Genomic DNA, 11017 nt, shown 5'->3' with positions numbered 1-11017 from the left:
TCTTGTACTCTACTGTGCTTTTGAGATTTTGTCTGAATTCCCAGACATTTTGCTTTGTTTTGACATTGCCTTTGGATTTAGTATTGGGACTTGCTCACTTTGAATTGACCATGCTGGAAATTCCTTATTTTTTGCCTTGTGTGCTCTACAAAGCTTCATGTACTTATGGAGCATTTTTGTGATAATAAATACTTTATTTTATAAAGATTTAATGTGGCCCTTTTTGTATCGACCTGGGGTTTCTGACACACTTTCCCCCTCTACTGGGCATTGTTGGATGTGCTTTTGTGACTAACATGCTTTGGGACTGCAATTCATAACATACTGTAGGTCTGACAAAAACTGTGTAAATGTTTTAACATGTTAAAGGTCAATATTCTGTTATCAACAGCCATCTTCATTTTATACACTCAATGCATTAATTCCTGGCAACTCGTAAAGATCCATTGATGTTATCCACTTCTAGAATTTTATGGCCATAGAGGGGAGTGCAAAATTAAGCTTTCTGTTGTAATTTACATTAGAATTACTAGAGCCAACGAAAAAACTTGCAATTCCGGCCCACCTTAAATCCCTTCGCACCTCTCTGTCAGCCTCTTTTGTCTTCTAAAAGTGTTGATAAGCCCAAGCACCACGCAGCCTCATATCATTCCCCCATCGACTCAAAATGGCCAAAACGTTCTCCCAGTTCCTGCCTTGATTGATTATCTGGGAATGAGCTATTCAGAATTTTAAGGGGAAATAACTTGATGTGCATTTTGTGTCTAAACAATCTATGTAAACAAATCGTTAAAACAGAAACGTTTTTCATGTTTTAGTAATAAATGACAAAATTTACACATGAACTATATAATATGTAAAGGCTGATGGCCAAATATAAAAAAAAAAACACTTCCATAAAAAGGGCATTCTTGTCAAACCACAAGAATATAAATAATGAACACCAGTAGTGGCATGAATCTGAAACTATCCCAAAAACTGTTGGAAGCTTTTAGTTACATTCATATTAAATGCTTTATTTATATGTTGTATTAGATGTAATATGAGATATATCAATTGTATTCTAAATGCTAAAATTTACAGAACTAGTGAATTATGAACAACATCCGATACAAATGAAATAGCAGTCACTATTATTGTTATAATATAGGCATCAAGTAATATAAATACAAATTACAATTCTTTTTAATATTTAAAACAGTTGATTAAATATTTCATTACTACAAGCAGAAATGAAATATGATATGAATACAAACTGAACAATAGGTAAAACCCAGTATAGAAAAGGATAATCAAATCGTCTATACAGTACTCCAAGTTTCTGAATATGCTTTATATTGAACTTTTCTAAACACCAGAAGACCTTTTACTGTTTTCTGCATCAAGGCTAGTCTGTTTGGGCTTTCAGTGTTGTTTAGAACTACCACCAAAAGTTTGAGAGCCCAAGATGCATGCCTTCCCCTTTTACTGAGATTTTTCTCGTTGTCCTCCTTCAGGAGTTATACCCCTTAAGTAGTAAACCCATGTGATGCTTTGACCCACTCCTTCAGAGCGGGGACAAGAAACAAGCATTTTGCAAGTTATGGGTGTCTTAGATTCAATAGGGTTACCCTCGAAGGAGACAGTAATGCTGTGTGTTTTCTTAGAACGTATGGTTTCCGTAGGCTTCACTGAGAAGAACGGGTTGTCCACCTGGAAGGAAAAGGTGGTAGTCTGTTGGAAGATGTTCTTAAAAGGTATGGAAGTACTAGAACCAGCCCGAATAATAAATGGTCCTTGTGCTTTGGGGGTTGTGCAAGTGCCAAAAAGTGGAAATGTATATTCTCCTCCAATTGGAGAGGAAATAGTCAGAAGTCCCTGGGTCTCTCCAAGGTGGCAAGGCTCAAAGCAAACCTCTACACAAACCTCAGAACCCCCTTGAGAACCAGCTGCTGCATTGATGGTCTTTTCTACCAAGAAGTCTGGACTGTCAATCTGTGGAGAGAAAACAAAATTTATTAATACACTTGAACAGCTCTACAGACAGACACTCATGACAGAGAAACTCATACTTCCTGAAATTAAATTTAACATTGTGAGAGAGATCTATTCTATAGATGAAACATAGAAAAGGGAATCTGATAAATCCTTGGTGAGGTCAAATAGAAAATCCATAACTTGACAGCATTTTAATGGCTATTGAATTGGCAACACAAAAACACAAAAGCCATTCATAGTCGATTTGCTTCTCCTAGTTGGTTTTGAGTTGGTAACAAACAGTGCATGCATGATCAGAATTCACTATCTTCAAAAACAATCTTCAGAAGCCTTCAGAGTACCAGCCAACTTGTGTATTCTGTGTACACCCAGTGTCTGCTCTCAGTAGCTTGTACTTAGTTACACCTACTATGGGTGCCCAGTGAGCATCCTCAGACGATGCTCAAAACCTCGTCAAATCACTCCTTTTGATCTGGAGGAGCAGGGGGTCTACACCAGGGTCCTTCTAGACTGTTTAACTCCTTACTCTGTTGTATTGACCCTTTGTATGCACACATGTTTCACCTACTATAGTTGTTCCTATATTTGTTTTGTGATCTCAAATATAGGATTCTAGATTGACACATAGAGTGACAGGTACAGTAAATTAAAAACTTTTTTTTGATCAGTCTCACTACTATCTTTATTCATGCTTACTTTATACACAAGTCTTTGAAACGCCCAAACTATAGTACTTCACTTAATTAATTTTCTTCCCCTCATATGCAGTAATATGAGTTGCTGGTCTCTTAGTGATTCAGCTGAATGCGTTACTACAAAAACTGAGAAGATGATATCAGAGCTAAACATAAGTTCTATCTGCTCTCTGCCTGTTGAGGGCACGTATATATGTTGTGTGTCCTGCAGCATTTACAGTTCAGGTTTACCGGCTGACAGTGTAGACAGCTTCACCTGCCAAAAGTGTTTAGTTAATTTAGAGTTGGTGAGGAAAAATACGCGAATTGGAGGGCCACGTTAGGAACCTGATAGCAATTAGGCAAACCGAAACTTGGATCGATTTTGTTTGTTTAGACAATTCGGCTACTTCTGATTCAGCTTCAGTCTCTCCAGGTCCCACTGTAGTCAGTGCGCGGCCGAAGTCACCAGCACCAATTCAGCCACTGGATGAGTGGGTAACAGTAAAACAGGGGTCTAAGAAGCCAAAATTTTGTCCCTCGGCACCCAGGTCAGGACCCAAAACAGATTCTCAGCACTCCGCAGCGCACCTGTGGAAACTGAGAATAAGAAAGTGCTCATAATTGGCGATTCCATAGTGCGCAATGTTAGAATTCCAAACTATATTAAACCAGCATTTAATGTTAAATGCCTCACAAGGGCCAAGATTTCTGACATAGGGGCTGCATTGGACAGTGTCGCCGACGATGAAGTATCTACCTTATTGCTGCATGTCGGCACTAATGATATTTATTTACAGCAATCTGAGGTATTAAAGAGGAACTTCATCTCTCTATGCACCAAAGCTAAAACAAAATGTCGGAATTTAATTGTATCTGGTCCCTTACCAAGATTATATAGAGGGGATGTGATTTATAGCAGATTGCATTCCTTTCACTGCTGGCTAGAAACCTGGTGTGCAAATAAAAGCATAGCATTTGTGAACAATTGGGATGATTTTTGGGAAAGGCCTGGATTTTTCAGAAGAGATGGTCTTCATCCTAACTGGAGGGATCTTATGTATTATCCCAAAATATGGCAGCAAAACTGCCTGGTTGACTGATTAGAGCACCATCCAGGCCGCAGTCATGTGATCTTAAATCACAGGCTGTTGTTTATCCCACCTGTTATTTTCCTGAAGCTGTTACCCATAATCCCTGTTGTGGGGCATCCAGTAAATTTAGTCTTGATACAAACCTTAAATTAATTGATAACCAAAAATAAGGTGTATAATTAGACCAAGGGATAAAACCAGATCCTCCACCAGGGGCATCTGTAATAGAAATTTAATTCAAATTAAAACAAAAAATATATCAGCAGTTCAGAAAGAACCATGCAGTTTTAAATGCTGTTTATTGAACATTCGTCTCTTGGCACTAAAGCTGTTTTGGTAAATGATATATATTAAGTACAAAATCTGATCTGTGTCTTCTTACTGAAACCTGGCTTAGTAAATGTGACACTGTCCCCTAGCTGAGGCGTCACCAGATGGATACTCGTTCCTTCATAAGTCTAGAGATTCTGGTCGAGGAGGAGGCCTTGGAATAATTCATTGTAACAAAATGCAAATCACTCCTAAAAATTTAGGCAACTTTACATCCTTTGAGGCATTCATTTTAAATATTAAAACAGATTCCAACACAATTATAGTGCTAGTCTACAGACCACCAGGGCCATATTCATTGTTCATGACTGAATTTAGCAACCTTTTGTCTGATTTGGCTATAAATTATGATCATGTAGTACAGATGGGGGATTTTAATGTACACATTGATGTGTTTTAGCAAATGTTTTACTTATTTGTTAAATTCAGTAGGATTTTGTCAGATTGTCAAAGGTCCAACTCATAATCATAACCATACATTAGATTTAATTATAACTTACAAAGTTGAAATTCAAAATTTAAATATTACTCCATTAAATGTAGTTATTTCCATCACTTCTTAATTACATTTGATTTAGTTCTGCATGCCAACACACTGACAGATTAAAACAAAGACAGTGTGACATCTAGATTGTAATTCTGCTTCAAAATTTATAGATACCTTGAGTAAGTCGAGTGTAATTGTGGAAAACCATTTAGATCAGTTAACATCAAATGTAAACGTGGAAAACAATTTAGATCAGCTAACATCACATTATAATGTGACCTTGAGAGATGCTCTGGACACAGTGGCTCCCCTAAAACAAAAGTGATCAAAGCACATAGAAACTCTCCCTGGTTTAATGAAAACACTGAGCTCTTAAATTAGAGTGTCGAAAACTGGAGCGCAGATGGAGAACAACAAAGCTACATGTCTTTCAAATTGCATGGACAGAGAGTGTTAATAAATATAAAAAGCCCTCTTTAAAGCTCGCTCAGAATACTATTCTACATTAATAGATAGCAATAATAAAAATCCTGGGTACTTTTAGAGCAGTGGCTAAATTAACAAATGGAATTCAGATCAACAGTGCAAAATACCAACAGATATTAGCAGTACAGACTTTATGAACTTCTTCAATGAGAAAATTAAAAATATAAGATCTCAGCATCACAGTACAAACCAAATACTAGCTTAGCAGACCCTGCCTCACATTGCATTCAACATTTCAGTAATTTTAATCCTGTAACTCAGCAGGAAGTCTTAACTTTAATTTCTAAAATGAAGCCCACTACTTGTTCCCTAGATCCAGTGCCAACAAAACTAGTAAAAAGTGCAATGGATGTTCTTGCAGCGCCTATTCTAAACATTATCAATAGTTTATTATTGCATGGCACAGTACCGGATGCACTAAAAGTGTCAGTCATTAAACCATTACTTAAAAAGTCAGACCTAAACCCACACATCCCCTATTTCAAATTTACCCTTTCTCTCTAAAATACTAGAAAAGTAGTGGCACATCAGCTTCAGTCTCACTTTATGCATTACAATTTATTTGAGAAATTCCAGTCTGGTTTCTGCACTGGTCATAGTACAGAAACGGCACTAAAGCGGGTTGTAAACGACATTCTGATATCCTCTGATAAAGGAAACTCCACTGTAATTATGTTGTTAGACTTAAGTGCAGCATTTGACACCACTGACTATTCTATTTTACTGCACAGGCCAGAAAATGATGTTGGGCTTACAGGCCCGTGCTTGCTTGGTTCAGTTCTTATTTATCAAATCGATTCCAATATGTACAGAAATGTGCTGACAGTACTCCATCATTATACACAGAAGTTGAATATGGTGTCCCGCAGGGCTCAGTACTGGGACCTTTACTGTTTTCACTTTACATGCTTCCACTGGGATCTATCATTAGGAAACATAATGTTAATTTTCACTCGTATGCAGATGACACCCAGTTATACCTTTCATTTAAATCAAATGAAGTTTCTCCGATGTTGTCTTTAATTAATTGTGTTAGTGAATTAAAGGAATGGATGGATGAGAACTATCTTCCATCTTCCAACCTGCTGAATCCGAACACAGGGTCACGGGGGTCTGCTGGAGCCAATCCCAGCCAACACAGGGCACAAGGCAGGAACCAATCCTGGGCAGGGTGCCAACCCACCGCAGGACACACACAAACAAACCAAGCACACACTAAGGCCAATTTAGAATCACCAATCCACCTAACCGGCATGTCTTTGGACTGTGGGAGGAAACCAGAGCGCCCGGAGGAAACCCACGCAGACATGGGGAGAACATGCAAACTGGATGAGAACTACTTGTCTTTAAACACATATAAAACAGAGATGTTAATTGTTGGAGGGAATGACGCTGATTACAACAATATTTTGTCATCATTTAACTCAGTTGGAATCACCATTAATTTTACTGAATCAGCCGCAATCTAGGAGTTATCTTTGACTCTAGCAGGTAATTTAAAGCACACATTCCAAAGTTGTCCAAATCACGTTTCTTCCAACTTAAAAATGTTGGGAAATTAAGGCGCTTTGTAAATAAACAGGATTCTGAGAAATTAATTCATGCATTTATTTCTAGTTGGATTGACTACTGCAATGCGGTGCTCACTGGATGTTCAAACTGTTCTTTATACAGCCTCCAGTTAATCTAAAATGCTGCTGCAAGAATTATTGCAAGAACAAGAAAATACGAACACATAACTCCAGTTCTTAAATCCTTACAATGGCTCCCAGTTAAGTTTAGGGTAGATTTCAAAATCCTCCTTTTAACATATAAAGCATTAAATGGCCAAGGTCCAGCTTGCTTGTCTGAACTTATCATGACTTACAAACCAGAGCGCACATTAAGATCTCAAGATGCCAGTCTGCTACTATGATTCCAAGGATTAATAACATAACAGTGGGGGGTCGAGCTTTTAGTTACAGGGCCCCTAAACTGTGGACTGGTCTACCTGCTACTATAAGAGATGCCCCTTTGGTCTCAGCCTTTAAATCCCGGCTGAAGACTCACTACTTCAAGTAATATGATAGTTATGATTTGTTACTAACCCTCACCTATTCGGTTTCTTTTCTCAGTACTTAAATGTAGCACTTGGTGCCACGGCCCACCTGCCAAGTTGTTTTGCCTGCCTAAGGTAAAGTCATGCCTGATGGAGGATCACAGGAATCGTGGGAAAGAGGGGTCGTTTCATCGGATTAGCGCTATTTTAACTGTGGAATGGCCAAATGGGGGAGGCAGCCTGATGGATATGGTCTCCAAGACACTAAACAAATCCAAATTATATTATGTGATATCATCTACTGTTAAATTCTACTCTGTACTTCTAAATTTTTTCTTTTTATACTGTATTGAGGATTTGTTCTATTCTGTGTATTGTACTGTATTGTATTGACCCCCTTGTTTTTGACACCCACTGCACGCCCAACCTACCTAGAAAGGGGTCTCTCTTTGAACTGCCTTTCCCAAGGTTTCTTCCATTTTTTCCCTACAAGGGTTTTTTTGGGGTTTTTCCTTGTCTTCTTAGAGAGTCAAGGCTGGGGGGCTGTCAAGAAGGCAGAGCCTGTTAAAGGCCATTGTGGCACTTATGTGATTTTGGGCTATGCAAAAAAATAAATTATTGTATTGTATTGTATTATAATAAAGCCTTGATTTTCTGGAAGATCACCATGACCTCTGCCCTGTTGGGTTCTTTCATGGATGTGAACATTCACAACTCCTGATGTTTACTTTTACTTTTTTACCGTTTAAAGGCGGTGATCAGCATGAGGTCAAGCGCATGCAGAAGGAACTCCGAGTCCAGCTCAGGGCTGTGAAGGAGTAGTACAGGAGAAAGCTGGAGCAGAGGTTGCAGAATAACAGCATGAAGGAAGTGTGGGATTGGATGAAGATCATCACTGGCTGCAGTTCGAAGTGGGGTGCCACCATCGAGAAAGATGTGGAGAGAGCAAACCAAATGAACAACTTCTTTAACAGGTTTTACCACCCTAACCCACTCTCATCTCAGAGTACTGCACCCTCCACCCATCCTTCTGCTGATACCAGCATAGGAGAGACATCCCCACCCACAATTACAGCAGCGCAAGTGAGCAGAGAGCTGAGGAGACTTCGTGCCAGAAAAGCAGCGGGTCCAGATGGAGTATCGGCACGACTGCTGAAGGCCTGTGCGCTGAAACTGGAGAGTCCTCTACAGCACATCTTCAACCTGAGCCTGGAACAGGGGAGAGTCCCGAGGCTTTGGAAAACATCTTGTATCACCCTAGTCCCAAAGGTATCATGTCCTGGTGAGCTGAATGACTTCCGGCCTTTTGCTCTGACGTCACATGTGATGAAGACCATGGAGCGGCTGCTGCTTCACCACCTGAGGCCACAGGTCCGCCACACTCTCAACCCTCTGCAGTTCGCATACCAGGAGAAGGTGGGAGCGGTGGATGCCATCATCTATATGCTACACCGATTCCTCTCCCACTTGGACAGAGGCAGTGGTGCTTTAAGAATTATGTTTCTGGACTTCTCAAGCGCCTTCAACACCATCCAACCTCTGCTCCTCAGGGACAAGCTGACAGAAATGGGAGTAGATTCACACCTGGTGGCATGGATTGTGGACTATCTTACAGACAGACCTCAGTACGTGCGTCTCGGGAACTGCAGGCCTGACATTGTGGTCAGCACCACAGGGGCGCCGCAGGGGACTGTACTTTCTCCGGTCCTGTTCAGCCTATATACATCGGACTTCCAATACAACTTGGAGTCCTGCCATGTGCAAAAGTTCGCTGACGACACTGCTATTGTTGGCTGCATCAGGAGTGGGCAGAAGGAGGAGTACAGGGAGCTAATCAAAGACTTTGTTAAATGGTGCGACTCAAACCACCTACACCTGAACATCAGCAAGACCAAGGAACTGGTGGTGGATATTAGGAGGCCCAGGCCCCTCATGGACCCCGTGATGATCAGAGGAGACTGTGTGCAGAGAGTACAGACCTATAAATATCTGGGAGTGCAGCTGGATGATAAATTGGACTGGACTGCCAATACTGATGCTCTGTGTAAGAAAGGTCAGAGCCGACTATACTTCCTTAGAAGGTTGCCGTCCTTCAACATCTGCAATAAGGCAGCATAAAGAAGAAGGACGCCTCACACCTGGACAAACTTGTTAGGAAGGCAGGCTCTATTGTAGGAATGAAGCTGGACAGTTTGACATCTGTGGCAGAGCGACGGGCGCTGAGCAGGCTCCTGTCAATCATGGAGAATCCACTGAACAGTGTCATCTCCAGGCAGAGGAGTAGCTTCAGTGACAGACTTTTGTCATTGTCCTGCTCCACTGGCAGACTGAGGCGATCGTTCCTCTCCCACACTATGCAACCCTTCAATTCCACCTGGGGGAGTACACACTAACATTATTCAAAGTTATTGTCTGTTTTTACATACATTTTTATTACTCTTTAATTTAATATTGTTTTTTATCAGTATGCTGCTGCTGGAGTATGTGAATTTCCACTTGGGATTAATAAAGTATCTATCTATCTATCTATCTATCTATCTATCTATCTATCTATCTATCTATCTGTCTGTCTACTATCTTTATATATAATACGCTACCGTGGCGGTTCGTTTGTCTGTCCAGGATTATAAATCACCTGTAGCTTGCAAATCATTTGTCCTATTGACCTGAAATGTGGTACACATATACTATATGATGTCTACTATCCGCTTTCAGCGTGATGATTGACCTCCAAGGTTATTCCTCTTTTAATGTTTATGTTATTTTATTGTAGAATCAACTCTCGGCAGCGGCCAGCAGGACGGCCGTGCAGTGCATGCGTACGCCGTCATTCTCATCCCTACCATCTTTGCCGTCACTTCCACTACCTCTTCAAATCTTAAATAATTCTTATGGTAGATTGTTGACTTAAATGCTACCTTAAGTGAAAAATTAAGGAAAACGTACTAAGTAATTGCAAAACAAGCACTCAATCAGTTTTAATGTGAAAAGATGTAGATGAAAAAAGAGAAGAAGAAGATCACTAGGGTAGAGAAAAGAAGAGCTGCTCAGGAAGCAGCAAGTGAATCAACCTCTGAGCAAACAAATGCTAACCATACAGGGAAAGAGTATGAAAACTATGAATGTTCAAGTCAAGTGTACTCACTGCATGTTATCGTGCAGTGCGTTGTTACTGGTTTGTATGATAATCTGGTTCAGTATTGCACAACTAGGGCTGAATCTGCTTTAGTTCTCCTGGATGTGTGAACCTAATATCAGCTGGAGTCTCTGTCACAGTAGAATAGAAAAACCTTTTCTTGCAGGATAGCATGCATGATGCTTTAGTCACAGACTTACACCCTTTCGTCCAAATTTCAACAAACTACAAGAAAACCTTACTTTTATGTACTGTGCTGTTTTTTCTACAGCAAAATATTATCTGAAGTTGCTTTATAAATGTAAAGTAAAGTAAATCTACAGTATTATTTACCTGCTAAAAGCAGGATAAGTGACTTCCCGAGAAGCATGCAGAGACTTTAACAAGGACTGAACCATCATCCTTGTGGCTTAAGCTACGGTGACTGTTTTATAAGTTGGGTTACTGAATATTTAACTCCTTAAGTTTTCAGCATAAAACAACTGTAATAATAATGCTGCTAATACCTTACAGCCGAACTCCACTTTCTGCCGTGAGAAATTTATAAACCTGGCCATCTGAGCCTGGCTGCTTCCAAGACTGGTACGGAAATAGAGGGGCTTCTCCAGTCCAGCAGGCATGGCTTTCAGGGTAAGGTCATAATGAAAGGTACCGAGGTCACTGTTTGTTAGCGTTAGACGAGCGGTGAACTCTCCTGACTTCAATGGCTGGTACTCAAACATCATGGAACCCTAGAATACAAAACACACATTAGAGAAATTAGGAAAAAAGAAAACTATGGTACTGTATGATCAA

At 40.1% G+C, this 11017-nt stretch overlaps 1 protein-coding gene across 1 annotated transcript in view; it reads right to left on the bottom strand.

Annotated features, from left to right (window-relative positions):
• Nucleotides 1-1103: 1103 nt before the first annotated feature.
• Nucleotides 1104-11017, bottom strand: part of hydin (HYDIN axonemal central pair apparatus protein) — a 409298-nt gene continuing 399384 nt past the window's right edge. The window contains exons 84-85 of the mRNA XM_039762370.1: nucleotides 10729-10953; nucleotides 1104-1974 (exon numbers count right to left, since the gene is read on the bottom strand). Of these exons, the coding sequence (XP_039618304.1) occupies nucleotides 1465-1974; nucleotides 10729-10953 (735 nt within the window). The 3' untranslated portion in view covers nucleotides 1104-1464. The remainder of the gene's footprint in view (nucleotides 1975-10728; nucleotides 10954-11017) is intronic.

This window comes from Polypterus senegalus, chromosome 9 (assembly GCF_016835505.1).
Source record: "Polypterus senegalus isolate Bchr_013 chromosome 9, ASM1683550v1, whole genome shotgun sequence".
Lineage (NCBI taxonomy): Eukaryota > Metazoa > Chordata > Cladistia > Polypteriformes > Polypteridae > Polypterus > Polypterus senegalus.
Note: the sequence above shows the minus strand (reverse complement) of the source record. Positions and strands in the feature narration are given on the sequence as shown.